Source organism: Larus michahellis, chromosome 9 (assembly GCF_964199755.1).
Source record: "Larus michahellis chromosome 9, bLarMic1.1, whole genome shotgun sequence".
NCBI classification, from domain to species: Eukaryota; Metazoa; Chordata; class Aves; order Charadriiformes; family Laridae; genus Larus; species Larus michahellis.
Window position 1 is genome coordinate 9376552 of NC_133904.1, and position 18596 is coordinate 9395147.

General features: G+C 49.1%; 2 protein-coding genes across 2 annotated transcripts; one reads left to right on the forward strand and one right to left on the reverse strand.

Moving 5' to 3' along the window:
* Nucleotides 1–309: 309 nt before the first annotated feature.
* On the reverse strand, nucleotides 310–5758 carry PEX11A (peroxisomal biogenesis factor 11 alpha). The gene is made up of 3 exons (XM_074600904.1): nucleotides 5613–5758; nucleotides 5152–5267; nucleotides 310–3584 (listed from the first exon to the last, which is right to left on the reverse strand). The coding sequence occupies exons 1-3, from the start codon at nucleotides 5666–5668 to the stop codon at nucleotides 3019–3021; spliced, it is 738 nt and encodes a 245-aa protein (XP_074457005.1). The 5' UTR covers nucleotides 5669–5758; the 3' UTR covers nucleotides 310–3018.
* A 113-nt stretch (nucleotides 5759–5871) lies between these two features.
* On the forward strand, nucleotides 5872–17766 carry WDR93 (WD repeat domain 93). Its single transcript, XM_074600903.1, has 16 exons — nucleotides 5872–5981; nucleotides 6454–6798; nucleotides 7562–7757; nucleotides 8384–8448; nucleotides 8679–8757; nucleotides 9630–9751; nucleotides 11138–11225; nucleotides 11866–12049; nucleotides 12276–12346; nucleotides 12806–12892; nucleotides 13207–13338; nucleotides 13886–14102; nucleotides 14807–14867; nucleotides 15623–15779; nucleotides 15896–16076; nucleotides 17208–17766. Exons 2-16 carry the CDS (start codon nucleotides 6535–6537, stop codon nucleotides 17323–17325), a joined length of 2022 nt encoding a protein of 673 aa, XP_074457004.1. The 5' UTR covers nucleotides 5872–5981; nucleotides 6454–6534; the 3' UTR covers nucleotides 17326–17766.
* Nucleotides 17767–18596: the final 830 nt, after the last annotated feature.

The window sequence follows — 18596 nt, forward strand, 5'->3', positions numbered from 1 at the left end:
CAGTGGTGCCCAGAGACAGGACAAGAGGTAACGGGCACAAACTTGAGCACAGGAAGTTCTACCTAAACATGAGGAGGAACTTCTTTCCTTTGAGGGTGGCAGAGCCCTGGCACAGGCTGCCCAGAGAGGTGGGGGAGTCTCCGTCTCTGGAGACATTCAGAACCCCCCTGGACGCGTTCCTGTGTGACCTGCTCTGGGTGACCCTGCTCTGGCAGGGGGTTGGACTAGATGATCTCCAGAGGTCCCTTCCAACCCTATGATTCTATGATTCTACACCACCATCTAAGTTACACACACAGACATGGAGTCACGCTCATTTCAGTTTATTGCTTGTGTTCAAAGAGCTGTCCTTATTCCAACTGCTGTATTAAAAACACGATACAAAAAAAAAAGGCACTAAAAGGATTTTTTCCATTTGACCATGATCCTATGGCTTCAGTCACATTACATTAAGGTACATTAAATTGCTGGCCTCCAGCTGGGGAGCAGAAGGGAAGTAGTTAGTGCTTAACACCCAGTAAAGAGTTACTCCAGCATGCTCCAATCCACGTCATGTAGAATGGGGCAAGTAAGGCTGTCCCAGGCTGAAAATTCACTGTCCTACCTCCCAGGTTAAGTCCGTACTTGCTACTCCAAGACAGTCCCTACAGGAGAAACATCAAAGCCTGTCTCACGGCTTTGCACAGTGTTTGCCTGGCACAAGGCAAAGACCCAGCCTTCTCCCTCGGCAGGGAGGGGTAGCTACCCAGGGGCCACATCACTATGTTAATCCATTTCCCTTTACCTACGAACTACCAGCAAAAAAGAGAAATCAGTTTGCAAACCAGTGAAAGAAGTATTTTGTATCCACGAGCTCCCCTGGGAGGAACTCAAAATGCATTTTTTTGCAAGAAGATGAAATTCTGTAGACAAAAGGTGGTCAAACCTCCGCTGCCAGATCATCAAGACTCCTTTTCCGTCCTTACAGGGGTCGCTACACAGAGGGATAATGATCAAACCTGGACTAGGGAGGGATGGGCCCCACACTGCCAGGAGCTCAAAGGCAAATGGAGTAAAGAAACAAAAAAAATCCATTGTTAAAAAGGAGAGGAAGCCCTTGAAGACAACATATCCCATCTGTAATGCTCCATTATGGTCTGGACTGCTGGTATGCTCCACTTTTAATGGTATTAATTTCCATATTAAAAAGAAGAGCTGCTGCAGGCCACGTTTGTGTCTTCAAGCACACTTAATTATCCTGCTCAGCAACCTCTTTTTTCAAACACCTCATTGGCAGGCTAACACTTCAGATTCAAACTGGAAGTAATTCCAACCACAATGACTTAAGGTAAATGGGGCACTGCCTTACCAGCCTACTCAATTCCACAGCCTTCTCCTTTTAATAAAAGAGACCAGCACCTTTTAACTTCTGTTTTCAGATAGCATCAGAAATAATAAGAGAGTACCTTGGTCCAGGTTAGAGTAGTCTCTGTTCACGTCTCCTGACACATTAAACAAGGAGTCCTTGCACCAGAAAGCAGCAAAACACACAGGCCTAACTCTGATGAAGAAAAATTATAATTTTATCTCCTATATAGTGTGCAAATTTTTCTCAGTGTCACAACTGGTACTCTGCAAAGTCAGGATCAACAAAGACTGCATGCCATGTAACTGTTAGACAGTCGGACACAGCATTTCTCCTTTAAGGCTGCCAAGCAATCATTCCCAGCGAGGTAACTGATAAACAATAATGCAGTTGCAGGGCAAACGTAAGGCATTTTCAAATGGTAGAACCCATTCAACCAGCGCGGGAACGCACAAAAAAAAATCTTGTGGTCATGAGAGGGAAGGATAGGGAGGACCAGATAGGCAAATGTAAACCATGAATGCACAAATCCAGTAATAAGCTTTTCTTCTCAAAGGGGATTCTGATATTATCACGACCCACTCCATTCCCTTCCCTCCGGGAGCTTACCCAACTGGAAACACACCCCTGCAGTTTTTCTGACTCAACGAGCTCTGAGCCAGGCTTCTCTCCTTAACTGCAGGTTCCAAAGCTCCTCATTATACTGGAATTTTTCATGCAAAATTAAAACAGCAAAACAAGCTCCTTATCACAATATGATTAATGGCAAATTGTTGCACTTGGAATCACGGGGGTTTGGGAGTTAAGGTGCGTGTATAATGGGAAATTCAGTGCTTGTGAGTGGTTCCAGATTCACAGCTTTGGAACCTCAGTTCCCTATAAATCACAGTGTCATCAGCACTCAGACAAGCTTCTCCCACATGCTGTCCTTCACCAAAACTCTCAGGCATGGCCTTCTGGAGAAGTCAAGAGTTGGTGGTCAACAGTCCTTGGCTCACATTATCAAAGGAAAAGAAGAAAGTGCTGATTTCCCGGGACACAAGTTGGCACTCGCTAGACTACAGATCCAGTGTCACCAGTGCACGCTACAGAGATCAACGGAAGTCCAGATCATACCACCCTTCAGTTCCCATCACACTGCATTCAAACCACTGCCTACAGATAACAGGATCCATCACTCCAAACCCATCAGAACACTCACGCTTGACGTCAGGCCATTTTAACCACAGCTTCTATCTTGTCTGAGCCTACTATAGAAAATGTAACTGTAGGAACCTTTGATAGGTGAATTCTAGCTTTCCAGTGTAAACACGATGAGTTATGAGTCATATACGTATTACAGTTGGCTCTGCAGCTATTTCACAACCCTGCATTACAATACTGGAACATCAATATTTCCTTATCTAGCAGCCATGTCCCAAGCCCTGTTTCTGTTTGTGAAATATTTCCCTGCCTTCTCCCACCTCCACTCCATCAGGGACTGTGTCATGGCACCAAACTCATCTGTAAAGGCACAGGGAAGGGCAAAGGGGTACGATTCACTTATTCAGAGGGCAAAATTAATCCTGAGGTTACTCAAGACATGTTGATTTTGAAAGTGCCATACGGAGGATAAAAACCTATCAGGGGATCAAAGCTGTTGGCTCGCTGCATACTATGCAACTCCTTTTATGTCATTGTTTCAGCTTCAGATGTGGGCTTGATAATGTGAGGATCCCCACCAGGGAGGAAAGGATGCCACAGAAACCAATCACTCCCGGGTTGGTCTTGTAGATCCCTAGTGTATCCAAAGGGCCTGAGAGATCACAGAGATTCTTCACCAAGTCCAGCAGCAGAGGAGGATGTCGTTTCAGTATCTGAAACAGTAGGAGGAGAAAACTGTGCAAACCATCACATTTCACACAGTTTAGTTCCTCATTGTGTTTGTCCCAGAAGAAATTCTCTTTTGTCTTTTCTTCCTGTACAGCTTGTTCCACCCTCCAGGAGATCTCATACCAGTCCCTGGCTAGATTCATCAGGAGTGAAAAGTAGTAACACTTGGTAGCCCAATTCCGCCACTTTGGCTTATCGATGTCAGGTTGGAGCCCAACGCTCTTCAACCACAGGACCGCATCGCAGACAAAGTAGAGGGCACGGGTCAGGTTGGAGGCTGTAAGACAGAAGCGAGGAACCACATCTGGCAGCTGCGTAGTTCTCCTGGCTGCTACCAAGGCGTGTACCATGTTGCCCAGGCGGAACACTGCAAGAAACCCCACAAAGGTTAGCACGGCCTGGCCTTTACCGCAGAGACACAGCCCTAGGTGGGACAACTTGGCGTGTCACTGTCTACATGCACTTTTAAAAGACTTAGTGGGCTTTGGGCATTTGTATGGTTAAGCATTTTCTTCTCACAGCGTGAGAATCTAGCATTAGCGAGGAAAGGGGTGTAAACATCTCAGTTCTGTCCTGCAGCAGCCCAGGCCCTACACACAAATTTTGTCAATAGCCAGGACTCACAGCCTTCTCCTGCTGCTCCATTCCTGCGCCTGGCTGCCCTCTGGACCAGTATCGCCAACCGCTCTGAACGAGTCAGTGTCAGCAAAAAAGTGACACAGAGCCTCCAATTTCAGCTGTACGCTGCACTGGATTCCACCTCACTCTGTGGACAGATGTTACTGCGCTAACCCTGCTGCAACCATGAGCCACAACCTTCCTGAGCTCCATGAAAGCTGGTGATTCACGTGCCGACCACACTGAGACCCAAGTCCCTCCTCAGCTGTGAATTTGTCAGAGGTACACATAGTTCCCTGCAAACAGGAACAGCATATCCCATTTCAAGCTGTAATATATGGAAAGCCAGATTTCATCCCCTGCACAGTTTAGGTTCCGCCCTGTGAATGTTAATACAATATTATGCAAAATACTTTTCATAAGCTGCTGCACTGTCACGGTGACAGATGTTGGCAGCACCCAAGCTTAGTGGAACTGCAAAAGTCCTGAATTTAGGCCTGACGTCTATTAGTGATTTGTTTAGCAGAAGGAAGAGAATTACGGCTATGCTGATAAACCAGCTGGCCTCTCTGCTGGAAATTACCATAGTCTGGAGCTAACTGAAATAATAAAACAAGTCAATGGTAACACATTAAATTATAATATTTGCCTCATACATTGCAGTTGTTCCAGGACTGAGCAATGGATAAGTAGGTGTAAGATCAACCCGAAAGCAAGCAATACAACCACAGCAACAGCGTAGCCATAATGGATCCAACTGCGACACAGAACAAAGCGATGCAAACGGTTAGACTATGAGAAAAGCATAGAAGGGTGTATGCTTTAGCAGAGTATAAATGTGGAAGAAAATGAATATGCGAAGCAGGATATAAAAAGCCATACCGAAGGATGGTCCTTCAGAGATGATTTTATTGGGGTGATGATCTTTAACACTAGGCTGTCTCAGCCCATTAGCTGGAAGGACTAACGAGAGCGCAGTAAGCGAGCCTCGCATCGTAACTCTGTGGTCTGTCCTTGAACAGAGATGACAACTTGATCTCTGCCGCAGCAGCTGACTGTTAACTTCTCTAGTTCTCCCAGCGATAATTCCGATTGCCTGATCAGAGAGGAGGCTGGGGAAGTAATAAATGTCTACCTGGACCTACCTAGCCTGGCAAGCTAAGGCAGGGATGAGGTCTACTGACAATTTTGTGAATATACTAAAAGAGTTTTCATGGCTCAAGGTAAGCTGACTACAGAAAATGCAAGGCCAGGAGCTGTTTTGCTGGAAGGAGCAAGTGAAGAAGGACTTATCCCTCTAGACACCAGGTACTTACTTTTCCGGCCAGAGCTCATGCTAGATTCCAACTGCTTGAGTTTCATTACCAGCTTCTTTTTATCAGCCTTATGCTCTATTAAATAGCTAAGCAACATGCATGTGTACTGAGTGGCTCTGGAATGGAAAAAAATGAGGAAAATGGTACACAGGTGAAACATGGACAATTCGCAGGGCGGGCAGCAGCGGGGCAGGGAGTACCCCCGAGCCGAAGGTCACCCCGCGGAACCAGGGCGAGTTATAGCCGGGGGAAGGGGCCACAAGCCCAGGTGGGGCTGGCCCAGCGGGGGAATCAGCACGGCAGGAGCGGGGCTGGAGCTCGCCCGGGGACACCGGCCAGCACTGCCACCTGAGGCGGGGGCCCTGCAGCGGCCGGGGCCTGCCCTGGGCCCCATCACCCTGAGGGGCGCTGGGTCCAGGGCTTCCCCCAAGAGGGACGGCCGCCCAGGCCTCCGCACTCACCGGAACAGCTGGTCGCGGCCCTGGCTGCGGTTGGTGAAGTCCACGAAACTCTCCATGGCGGCGGCGGTGCGGCGGCAGCAGCCGCGGGAGGTGCGCGGGGGCCGCGGCCGCTCCGCCCCGCTCCGCCCGGGCCCCGCCCCGCCCCGGCCCCGGAACCCTCCGCTCCGGGACGCGTTCCCGGCCGGGCCGCCTCGCGACGCGCCGTTGCCATGGCGACCGGCAACGGCGGGCCGGGTGTCACCGATAAAGGCTCCCCCCCGGGCGCGGCGGCCTCCGTAACCGCCGGCAGCGGCTCCGGGATCTGGAGCCGTCCGGCCCAGCCCCTCGGCTCCCGGCCCCGTCCCTCTCGCTCCCGGTTCCCGCTCCGAGGTTAGGCCGCTCTGCGGGGTGACGGCGGCGGCGGTGTGCCCGCCGTGAGCCCGGGCCCGCCGGGGGCCGAGGCGGGGGGGAAGATCATAAAGCACCCGGTGGCTTGGAAATGAAGTTTGTAACTTCCAGTGAAATCACCTGCTTTCCACATTAACTGTCGAGGTTCTACCCAGGCCAGATAAACCGTTTAATGAAGAACAAGATAGTATTTTTTAAATGCTTTGTCATAATTCTTATACTCGTGGCAAAGCTTTTATGCACCCTTTTTCTGTAGGACGCCCCGCTCCTGTGTGGCTGATATTCCCAGGGCAGGACAAAACCCCTGAGTAACAGCAAGTAGAAACGAGTTATACAGAACAGGTCTGCTCTGGCTATCTATACTGAAAGGAACCCCCCTTCCCTTTTAGAGATCGTTAACCATCTTTTTCTTCCCCCCCCCCCTCCACCCCACCCCCTTACCTCATGAAAGTAGATATTGCACGATTCTTCGTTCTTCTGCATCTACCGTGATTCCTGCATCTGTGGTGTGTTTTGCATCTGGGAGGGCAGAGCCATGGCTGCGTATATCCAGAAGCATCCCCTGAATATTCCTCCACCATCGGAAAACGACTGGCTAAAGAATGACGAGGAAGATTTCTTCCTGCAGGATCCCGATCGAAAGCGTGATGCTTTGTCTCAGCCCTTCAGGATGGTCAACAAGCTGGTGATGATGGTTTTTGAGAATGCTATGGAAATCATTGAAAAAAGGGAGATGCTCCGAGAAGCGCAAAAACTAAAGGTCCAGCCCACAAAATTCTTTCCTACAGCTGAATTCCAGGTACAGAGCCCCTCATAGCAGAGAGAGCATTAATCAGCATAGCAGTTTTTCTAGAGAATATCCATGCAGTTGATTTTACATTCTTCTGGTCATCACCTTCCTCAGAATCCACCACCATTTCACTGATTCACTTCAGAAAGGCTGCGCCTTCTAAGCTTGTCTGACAGGTTCTTCTTCCCACCCATCTATCACACCTCTCTGAAAAGAGAGAAGCAGATATTAAACAGCCCTAAATTCACCTTCTGCTTCTCAGGCTGGCTCCACCCTTGTTTGGCGAGGAGAAGGTAATTAGTCAGGAGCATATAAATGGGAAAACTCAGCTCTGTGTTATGGTGAATACACTTATGGGAGTGTTGCCAGCAGAAGGGCAGCGCTGCCTTCCCCATTGTTACATGGAGGTATCCAGGAGGATATGCCGGTGTTCTGCGATTGCCCGGAGGAGCTCAGCATCCTATCGCAGCTTTGCATTAGCGGTGGGAGGGCTGAGTGCTACTGAGTTCTTGGCCTTTAAAGCCCCTTCTGTTTATCAGAAGGGGAAAGGTGGGAGCAAACTTTCTCATTCTCAACACAGAACAATCTCTGTGACAGAGATGAGGGCCCCTCCCCTGCTCTTTTGATGAAAGTTCATGCAAAAAAATTTCCCTTGTAAAATAAATCAGCATTTTCTGTTGGTGACAGGCTGGGAGTATATTCCTAGCATGGCTGCTGTATCCTCCTACTGGGGAAGTGGTTGAGTACACTCATCTTTTCCCTTTCTTGGTAGGTAACTGGAAGGGCCAATTGCCTTGCAGTGTCTGGAAAATACATCTTTGTTGGCCTGTCCGTGGGCCTGGCTGCCTTCAAGATCTCTGACTGTAAGGAAGTCTGTGCTTGTGACGCAGTCAAGACGGAGATTTGTGCCATCCATGCTTCGGATTTGGGGCATGAGTGCCACATCCTGCTTGCTGTGGATGAAATGGGTTAGTGTGACATGGATTCTTTTGACCCAGCTGAGGATGGCTGTGCTGTGGAGCTGCATTATGGAAAAGCGTTACATCAGGAGGAACATTAGAATGGCTGACAGGTTTCCTAGAAAGCCCTGCAAAGAGGGCGTTAGATAACAGCTTGCAGGGTGACAGAGTGGCCCTAGGGCCTTGTGATTAGTAGAGGGTGTGGGTTTGGTGTCCCCTCTGGAGCAGCAGAGGCTGGTGAAGAGCTGAGAGTGAAGTGCAGTAAATTTTAGGAACACCTTGAACCAGGCAGAAAGAATCATTGCTACGCATGACCTCCTGCCTGTGCTTTGTTTCAGCACCTGTAATTGCACAGCCCTGTGATAAATAGGTTAGTTTGTTGATTCATCTGAAACCTATCAATTCTGGTGGAGACACACTTCAAACTTGCTTATCCATCTCTATGTACAATCAAGTGTTTGCTGGTGCTGGCATAAGGAAGCCAGCAAAAGTTTAGAGCTGGAAGCAGTGGGATATTCTTCCTTGAGCCCGGGAAAAAATGTAGTCCTTGTCACTCTCCTGCACATGTAACAGCCATTTCTCAAGAGCGTGGCTACCATCTGTTCGCTTTTCTCCTCTTTGTATTTCTATTGCAGGTCTTGTCTGGCTCTTCTTCTTTCACAAGGAAAGCTTCCTACTCATTCAAATCCTAAATGAAACAGTAAGTATTGAGTTAATTCCATAGAGGCTGGGCACAGGTTGGTAAGGAATCAATCATGAGGAGTACTAATTGCCCTCAGGAATTTCTGTCATGGGCAGCAGCACTCCAAGGGCGCTGCCCAATATTTATTCCTGTTCTTCCAACAATCTGTCTGGCCTTCACCCTGCAAGTCTATGGAGCTCTCTGAATCTGTGATCTTGCTTTGATGCCAGCCCGTTTTCCTTTGTCAGGAGGATATCAGCAAACGAAATACTAGTGTGGAGGTGGTGCTCTCCCCGGGAGGTGATTACGCAGGAGTCCTGCTGCAAGGCAAGTGCAGGAATATGGTGTGTTGGGTGATGGCTGTTGTGTTCTAGCAGAAAGGCCAGCAGCAATGCTTTTAAAATGCTCCAAGTGTTCTGGGTTCCCAGGGATCCTGTTCCTAACCCTGCCAGTCCCTCCTTCAATTTAGAGAGCTGCTGCTGCCACTCCCTATCCTCTCCAAAAGGCCTGGTATGAATGAGTGCTGATCCCAAAAGTGAGCTGTCTGGAACTGGTCAGGGCAGTTCCCAGCTCCCAGGAGGCTCAGTGAAAGCAGGTTTTCCTCTCCTCCCCAGAAGTACCAATCTCAGTTCTTCCTCTGGTTTGCTATGGCTCACTTTTTACACTGGAAATACGTAGACCTGAAGAATTTTCTCTGCAGACATAAGCTAGACAGCATAGAGACAGTCTAAAAACACAACAAGAAACTCCTTGCTGCAACATTCTTCTGTTCCATGGCAGCTGCCTTCGTCAGCACATTTGCTGGTAGCAGGTTTTCTGGACCCATGTTTGGTGGAATCTGCCTGGACATACGCTGAGAATGAGATATGTAGCATCTGCAGAGAACCGGTGTGAGACCACGTCTCACTTTCTACTTTACCTCAGAGGCTACAGGTCAAATTTTTTGACTGAGTCGGTTCATAGAATTTCTTCAGTGGATGTGGGACCTCGAGGACTTGAGCTGGAGGCTGAGACGTCAGTCTCAGTCAAGCATGTCAAGCCTTAAGTGGGAGGAGAGGTGGGCTGCATGGAGTTCACAGGGATTTTATATTTCAAAAAATATCCAAATCTTGTTTTAAGGATATAAGATAACAGAGGCTACTTGCTTGAAAGACCTTTTCTCCTCATTTCCAATTGCTCAACGTGGTTTCCCAATGCAGACAGCGCAAAAGCTTGGCTGGAGATCTACAGATTGCCTAAGGATTCCTGGCTGAAGGAGATGGAAAAGAAGGCAGGAGCTGCAGAAGCTTGCAGGGAGAAGAGGTCAAGTTGGACATCTGTGGTACAAACCAGTTCTGTCTCCCACTGTGCTATTTTTTCTTATACCCTTTTGCCTACAGGTCTTTCCCCAAGCCTTGCTCCTGCAGACAGTGACAGCAAGATACAGGCTGAACAAGTCTGTCAGCCCAGGGGGATGGAGTATATGTCTCTACAGCTGCCCATCCCACATTTCACAAGGCCTTTTTGTTATTGGGACATGTTTACTCTCCCAAGAAAGGCTTTCCGACGAGGTTCCCTTGGTCCTAGGGCTAGCATTCCTGCTGCCTCTCCCTGAAACTGGCAGCTTCTTTCCCAGCAGTATTGCCCCATCTGAGGGGGCCCTATATAAGGGTATTCCCACAGGGTTTCTCCCTTATGTTACTGGGGGAAGGTGAAAGAGTGGGAATTGGGCTTGATACCTCACTTGGGAGTCTGGTCCTGAACAGGGTTTGTGTTTTAGGCTAACTACAAGGGGTGGCTGGTGGGGTCACAGCCGAACCTGCCTGAGAAGGGCACGGTCTCTGCCTGTTTGCACTAACCGCTGCCACCTCCGGTTCTTTGGCAGAAAAGTCTGGAGCTGCATGGAGACAATTCTGCAGAGACTGTAGCTGGCCTCAGTGAATGTCCTGAGCTGTTATGGGGAATTTTAAATGCTGAGTCAGTGCTTAACCATCTTCTGCATTGCTTTCACTCTGCCACATTTCATCTCTCAACACACAAGCACCTTCTGCCCAGCACCTCCAGCTAACCCTCTGTGATATCTGGTTCTAACGCTTCCCTTCTCCTTCAGCAGAGATTTTCCTGGCCATTTGAGAGGAAGCTGCTTCTCAGCCCGGTCTTCAGGGCAAATGTCCCCCATGTAAACTACCCAAGTTCCTGTCTCTTCCTTCTGAGATGTGGTTGATAATTTAGCCAGATCTTTTCTATTTAGCCAAGTGTCAATGTGTGTGGGGTGTGGTGGTGACACGCTGGTGCTTGTCCCCTGTTAGGATTTTCCATTCCTAGCCAAGCATGTATGTGACCTCCTCCAGTCCTGGGCTCTCTAAAGTAAAATCTGTTTCTTGTATTCAGCAGCACTCCGCAACCTTTAGTCCTGCTTCTTTTTTCTTTTTTTCTGAGCCTAGCTGGGCCTCACCCAGGCCCATGCTGCAACAGGAGTAATTCAGAGAGATTACGTAGGGCACAAAGACAGGAGGTGTCTGGGCAAAACATCCTTTTTAATGTTAAGAAAGTAGTGACTTCCCTGTGTTTTGGCCTGAAGAATGAGCCTAAACCCCATATCTCCTAGGCAGTGTCAGGCAACCTTTGCATACGCTTACTTCAGGAAGCATTTGATTCCCATGAACCAGTGAAAAATAAGCAGCGTAGGGCACAACACAGTTCTCAGACTGACATTTTTCTGTTGCAGGAGTCTCCTGTGCCTGCAAACAAAGCTGATAGAAAGCTGAGTCTCCCAGCGCTGCTGCTGCAAGTGAAGCCACCCAAACCCATTACAGGTCAGGACTGATTCTGTACTTGTAACCTGCAGCCTCCGTCAGGTAGCAAAGGAATCATGGCCCTTATGACTACAGAACAGGTCAGAAAGTTTCAGTAATGTGTTCCCTGGTCCCCTCCTGACCTGTCTTTGTAGTTACATGTAATCCTGCACTGGGAATTTCTTCTTACCTGACTGTCTCACAAGTCATCTTTGCTAGCACAAAATACTTCAGTGTGTGTCGAAGTGGGTGTCATATACTCTTGGCTTGTCGTCTGTGAGGGAGGAGGTTGTTTCCTAGATCCTAGCAACCTGACAGAACTCCTCGCTCACCATTCTGAGTCCTGGATTCATAGGAAAATGCTGAGGATAGGGAGGGAGCTGGGACAATGTCAGGGAGAATGCCACAGGAAGGCAAGGTGAGCTGGGTCCTCAGATTACTTGCCTTAGTCCCTGCCTTCAAATACTGGAAAATGGGCTAGTGATATGGAAAGTCCCACAGAATATATTCTTAGTGTTGAAATACTTCTACCAGAACAATGCAGTGTGTCCCTCCTCAAGATAACGCCACTCTGAAGAAGGGATGGTCAAAGTGCCTCTGAGCGCTCCATGGTGTCTGCTCCTACAGGGCTGTGTTGTTTCCCTTGGTGTTCCCAATCCAGGAAGTAGTTTTAAAAGCCCTTTGGATGCCTTGAAGAAAGTGGATGATGGCAGCATGCTTGGCTTGGGGTACAATCACCTAATCAAGGACTCCCAGTGGGAGCAGCAGGAAGCAATCTTCCGCAGCACTTACCGGGAGTATCTGGAGGCCGAGGGCGAGAGAGAGAGCAAGGAGGAGATCCCCAGGTGAGTGGGAGAACCGACCAGGATTTCAGTCCATGAGAATTCAACACAGGACACTTTTCCAGCCTAGACAGAAGTCTCTGTCTTTCTTAGCTTTGCCGCCTTCATCCCAAGGCTTCAGGACAGGGGGTTAGAGCCATTCCAGGTCTTGTCGTGGTGCTGCCTACTTATCAAGGCCTTCCTTTCACATTCTTAAGTCCTTTTTTTTTTTTTTTTTTTTCCCCCCCAGACGTGCTACTTTTCATTTTCTCCTGCCTAGCCGGATCCTACAGGTGGGACCTGAAATGAAAGTGCAGCCAGGTAATCCAAATGGGCAAAAAGCTGTTAACCTATGAAGCATGTTGTTGCATGACATTGAGCTCCAGTTAGAGCTCAATGGCTCTGGCTTCAGTTCACTATATAAATCCCATCTCCAGGGACATAAGCCTGGATAAAAATGTCATCCCTAAGACTTATAAGTTAGTCACTGGCATGGAGTCAAAAAAACTTAGCTCCATAGTTAAAAAAAAAAAAGGCAAAACACAAAAAAACTCCCAAAACACCAAAAAAGATGAGGGGCTACATAGGCAAGATAAAAATAACAGTCAAGGGGAGAGTTTGTTGTGGTTTAGTTTCTGTGTGAGCAGTTTCTGTAAGTCCCATCAGGGAAACCGTGAGAACCCTAATGAGAGCTTTCTAATGGTATTTTGGTGTCCTGGATTGTTCCTTTCTTTGTCTCCAATCTCCTTTTCTCTTGTGTTGTCTCCTTTTCTATACCAGATGTTCCAGCTGGCATCAGCGTGCACTGGGATGGAAGCCACAATCTCTGCTTCTACTTACTTAACCGTCTGCTCAAGGAGCAAGTGGGTAAGAAAGTCTTGCTTTCTCTAGCAGAGCGCTCTGTGGGGAGTGGGAGTATTCAGTGGCCAGTCGCTGTCTTTCAGCCAGATCTTCATGATTCAGGGAAATGAGGAATGGGGAGGAGAGCTGCCCCCTATCATGTAGGTTAGGTTGGATTGTAAGGCTCCATGTTGCACAGGCTGGCAGTATTTTGAGTGAAGCCGCTCTGGCAGGAGACCCCAGAATGGTGCATGCTTTATTGGGAAACTGAAAGCTGGTACCATGAGAGAGAATGCTCTGCACCTTCTTACAGTTAACTCTCTTCATGTCCTTCTGTTTAGATTCTGATCCAAAACCTGATGTTGTGTGGCCATGTGCAGCTCCAATTGCATGCTCGGCTGTCAGCTCCTGCTCCAGGTACCTGGCACTGGCATGTGAAGATGCAACAATAACTATTTGGGATGAACACCTAGGTGAGCTTGCCCTTTGGGACTGTGTATTGGAATCACAGTGGATAAATTGCTCTCTTCCCTAGGAGTTTGAGGCTCCAGCTTGGTGTGAACAGGGGACTGGCAGTGAGTTTACAAGCAAATCTGAAAATAGTTTGGACTCGCTTCTTCATGGGATGCTTGGCCAGAAGTTGCCAGTGCAGCGTGACTGCCTTAGCCCTGGCAGAACCACTCCCATCCACAGGAATGCAGGGGCTCTGAACTGCTGCAGCGAGGACTGATGCCTCTCTTGCCCTGAGGCTACGAGACAGTCCCGGCTTTGCCACTGCACCCTCAAGTCATCTTTGAGGCTGTTGTGGCATCACAGTACAGGCTGCCATCAGTGCTAGTATCATCCTGCCATGAGGCAGGGATTCTCCTGGCAGAAGAATCTTCTGCCATCAGGATTGTTCTGGTGGCTGCTGCCCCTGAGCAGGCCAGAGTCCAAGCTAAGCATTCCTTGGATAAATTGCCAGTTCCTTTTTCTTCCTAAACAGCTGTCTGTTTTTTTTTTTTTCGATGGCTTCCCCAGGATACCCACTGTCTGTGACTGCCATTCTAGAGGAACGTCTTATCCGTAGTATCCACTTCCTGCAGAGTTCTGCAGGTGCCAGCGATGAGACACCTTGCCCTGGTACAGATCCTGCCTGTCCCATCGTGCAGCTTCTAGTGCTATGTACAGACAGCTCTTTCTATTTGGTGAAAGCACCCGGGGCCGGGAAGTCCAGTGTCACGCTCCTGGCAGACAGGTGAGGTAGACTCTGATAGACCTCACTCCAGCCAAAGCAACCATGTGGTATAGTGGTCGGGTCCAGCAGGGAGCCCCAGATTTCTGTAGGGTAGAGAACTTTCTACTGCTTTTACCCAGGTGGCTCTGCCACGCTGCTGTCAGTAGCAAGTGCGGTTTTGCTGGGAGTCAGTTCCAGGGCTAAAATCCAATGGTTATGCCAGAATTAGGGGTGTTTCTGGGTTCTTCTGTGCATTAGAACACAGGTGCTTATAGCACTGCTACAGGGCTGACATTCAACTAGCTGGGTTACTGCCAGGTACCCAGGGAAACTATTTCTCCTCTCTTCTGCCCTTGCCAGAATAACTTCCCCCTATAAGCCATAATAAGCATTTCTTGCCATCTTTCTATCAATTTTATATTCACTTATCCCCTTGGTTTGAGAAGGGTCAGCTTTGGGGAAGCTGCTGCTCTGAAGACTATGGTTTCATGTCTCCCTGGCAGGCAGGGAATTTGTATCTCCAATATAGTTCCTAGGCAGGTATGCACAGGGACGGGCCTCAGGGGTTCCTGCCTGGAGGAGGCAAGCTTTGTCTCCACAGGGAGAGGGCTGGGCTGGAACTTTATGCCAGCCCATGTGCCACAAACCACCATTGTCATTATCACAGCTTCTCAGTATGGGCCAAGTGCATGGAACAGTAACATGAGCCTGAGTTTGTTTTACAGGCCTGAAGATCCAAATCTTGCCATCAGCGCCATGGTGCCTGTCCTGGCATTCCCCAGTGCAGTGAGTATTACTGCAAGCTCTCTTAAGAACTGGGTGAGAACACAGGTCCCTCTGGCCTAGGATTCTATTTCCAGTAATGGCTGTATCTGGGTGTCTAGAAGATAAAGAACAGGGCAATCAGATATGGTACTGCCTTCACATCCTTTCCCAGCCTCCAACTATTTTTAGCGTTGGGACTTCCTGCACCGGTCACAGGTCTGTATGTAGCTAGTAACTCCCAAAAGATTTCTCTTCTATGATCTTACTCAATATCCACTTGTACCCATATCCTCTAATGACCGATGAGGTGGGAGGTTCTGGAGGCCCTCTGCATATGGACAGGTCCATCAGCAAAGATGAGAGGGTCCAGACACAAAGCTTAAGGCATCAGGGTCAAATATGAGAGGGCACCATGGCGAGGAGAAGTTGCGAGCACAAATCCAGCCAGACTTTTCAGGTAGCCTCAGAAAGTTTTCAGGCATGGGGAGAAAAAAAGATGAAAAGCTGCTCTCCAGGGCCAGCCATGCAGAAGGCTGAATCTAGTTCAGTTCTAACCTGCACTGCTGCTCCTTCCCAGTCCCAACCTGCAGCAATTCCAGTGCAAATTCCCTGCACAGCCTGTTCTTGATCTGCTGTGGCCCTACGACTACTGGGCAGTCAAAGAAAACGGCATCGTGGTTGGGGATGTGAGGTCCTGAATGTCATTCCATGTCCTTTCCAGGAAATACTTTTCACCTCTCTGACATCCATTTCTAAGTGTCAACTTGCTGTTTCAGGCCCTGGTCTTCTCCTGGGATGGCACAGTGTCCCTGATGAACACAGCCACATCACAGATTGTTTACTGCTTCAGTATTCCACCTTCTCATGCTGTAGCGTCTCCCTGGCAGCCAGTGTTCACAGTGGATGGTGTGAATTGGTGCCTGCTGCTTCGAGGTGGGTAGCGCCTTGGAGTGGTGGTCTTAGTTACATAGTCACTGGGTGCATTTAGCTGTGCACTGATCCTTGGTAGTTCTTATTGGATGACTCCTGATGCAATTGTTTCTGTCTAGGAGATAAGCAGCAGCAGGCAGATGCATTAACGCAGAGCAGACCCAGTGACAGCACCATCTTCATTTTTGACTTCAACTCCTACCCACTGAAGGAGGCTTTCCCAAAGGAGCCAGATTTGCCTCTCAAATCCTTGCAGAACCTGCCATGGATTGAGAGATGTAACATGTTCTTACGTGATAGGTAAGGTTCTCCTTCTGCCTGATAGGTAAGTGCACCTGCGTTATTGTAAGCTGTGGTGTTGCTCAGCTCCATGCAAGGTCTCACCCTGGAGCTTTTGGGTTCTTCAGGGCACTGTGGAAGATTTATCTCTGGGTAAGGTTCAGGTAGGTGAATTCCTGGCAGCCACCCAGAACCCTTCCTCCTCTCCCTTCTGTCCTTCCTAGAACACCTTAACAACTGTGAGTCAGGATGCCTGGGGCAGGCTTGTCATTGTGTAACATAGATTGTGAAAGCTTGTCAGGGAATATAATCCTCACTTAAGTGTCTACTTCTTTCTTTTGACCCCATAGCCAGGCAGAACGGGGATCTCTTTGTCCCTTGCTCCTCCCCTCCATTCCTAGATTCATTTGATATTTAAACGCGATTTGTGTTGGAGGTCTCTCGATTTGAGAAGATCCCCAACACGCTCAGGCCGAGGTTGTAGTCAGTTTACGTGATGCACTGAGTCCATGCCGTCACTAGATGGCATTGTGACATCTCTTATTGCGTGGCCTTTTCCTTGAATTCTTTTGGGAACCTGGAGCCAAATAGTGGCAATGATACTCTATTTGTTCTTTTCACTATGCCTTAATTCTCCAATTTGAAATGGAACAGGTGGGTACAGGTATGACCTTACAGCACATGTTACCTGGTAGCCTTCCTTCGTCTACAGGGTGAATCCCGTGGTGTCACCTGGCTAGTTAAATGCAGAAAAGTTTCATCCTATGCTGCCAGCCACCAGTTCTGTCCCTCTTTCTCATAAGCCTGGAGAGGAGACTCTCGTCTGCCTTATACAAGAAAAACTGGGGTGACATCCCCTCCAGGGATATCTCGCTCCCTGGGTACTGAGAGCTCAAGCCAGCGCAGAGCAGTGAGACCTGTGTCCACAGAGGCTAACGGGCAAAGAGAAATATGGAGGTCACTGCTGTCAAGAGCAGTAAACTTGAGCGCTGAGTGGCCTGAGGGAATCACTGGGGTTTTTCGAACCCAAGAAGTCTGAACTGCTTAATTTGTAGTGAGCCCCAGGGACCCTTGGGGGAACCAGGCTAGGGTTGTCTGAGCACTGGGGTAATGGTGGGGACTGTTTTAACCGCCCGTTTCTTCCCTCGTTAGGCAGCAGAGCCTGCTGGGACTCAGGGAGCAGTTGCCAGAGTACTGGAGTCGGCTGCAGGCACAAGCAGCTGCCATGGACAAGGAGAGACAGAAAGGGAAGGGACAGAAGAAGCCATAGTCAGCCTTGCATTCTGAGGGCCAGGCTCTGCGCTATCATGGTCCTGCAGACCCATGATCCAGCACTGATATTTTGACAGCAACTCTATTCAAATCCATCCTGCTGCTTTCCAGCCTGGGGCAATTTGTCATCTGAAATAGCTGCTTGCCGGCCACTGCTCAGCTGCAAGGTCTGTGCCCTGCCTCTCTCCTTGCCTAACCCTCAGCCTGTCCCAGCAGGGTTCAGCCCCTCCTCATCAGAGACAAACACTGCTGATGGAAGAGTCCTGAGGTAGGAAAGGCCTCTCACCGAGGTGTCAGGCCCAACACCTGTGTGGTTCAGCTAAGTATTTGTGCTGGATCTCTGGGTCCCCCCAGAGAGCTGGAGTGTCAAAGCAATATAGTATGTTACAATGTCCCTCCTTAATAAAGCCTTTTCTCCACTAAATGTCTCTTACTCTTCACAAGACTGGCGTTTTATCAGGCTCTGATGTTGTGTCCTTCTGTTGCTGGGGCTTATCAGTGTGTTTCATCTTCTGCTCTGACCCAGATGGGCAGGCAGCAGCATCCTTGTGCTTAGCAAAAGGCAGCAAATCAGCCCTGAAGGTGGCACCCCCCAGAGAGCAGCAGGGCCAAGCAGCAGTGAGACTGCAGAGTGTGTCGGGTATGACCTAGGCTGTTCTGCCGTCTAATTGTTTCTTTTGACTTCAAAGCAGGCAGCTTTGGGATGAGACTGCTTAGGAATTGCAGCCTGGAAATGCGCAGACAAGCTCTCTGGGTTAAGGTCAGGCTGGAACTGGTATTAGAGCCAAGAACTGATGTCGCTGAGGAGCAGGACAGAAGCTGGGGGGCTCAGAGAAGTCAGGGCTGTGTTGAGCCAAAGACAGGCCAGGGGCATGGCCAGCATGTTGGTCAAAGGCCATAAAAGGCTGAAGCATCCCTCCTAAAGGCAACACAGAACGAAGAACTAGCAGGGGCAATGCAAGGCCAAGCACCTATGTATTTGTTTCTCACTCCAGGAGTGTATGAAGTTAGTAGCTTGCCCTGTATACTTGACAGAGGGGGCAAAAAACTACACAGGCTCTCTGGTCAGCCTTTCACTAGCCAGTATTTTCAGGACTGTTGTCCTGTGGGATACTGGCAGTATCTAGACGTTAGCTGCAGAGTTTGACTGCGCAGCTGGGGGCTGAGAGCCTACCTGCATTTTGAACTGGGCATCTTTGTTGCTCTTCAGTCAGGGGCCCTCTGGAACCTGAGGGGCTTTAGGAGAGGTGATGCAAACCATCCGGTCTC

What these genes read in the sequence shown, in the direction of transcription:
- WDR93 (XM_074600903.1), top strand. Translation starts at nt 6,535, where the DNA reads ATGGCTGCGTATATCCAGAAGCATCCCCTGAATATTCCTCCACCATCG. An exon ending in TGAAATGAAAGTGCAGCCAG is followed by an intron (nt 12,347 to 12,805) that starts GTAATCCAAATG and finishes TTTCTATACCAG; the next exon opens with ATGTTCCAGCTGGCATCAGC. An exon ending in TCTGCTCAAGGAGCAAGTGG is followed by an intron (nt 12,893 to 13,206) that starts GTAAGAAAGTCT and finishes CCTTCTGTTTAG; the next exon opens with ATTCTGATCCAAAACCTGAT.
- PEX11A (XM_074600904.1), bottom strand. Translation starts at nt 5,668, where the DNA reads ATGGAGAGTTTCGTGGACTTCACCAACCGCAGCCAGGGCCGCGACCAG. An exon ending in GGCCGCGACCAGCTGTTCCG is followed by an intron (nt 5,268 to 5,612) that starts GTGAGTGCGGAG and finishes TTTCCATTCCAG; the next exon opens with AGCCACTCAGTACACATGCA. An exon ending in CATGAGCTCTGGCCGGAAAA is followed by an intron (nt 3,585 to 5,151) that starts GTAAGTACCTGG and finishes GGTTTCTTGCAG; the next exon opens with TGTTCCGCCTGGGCAACATG.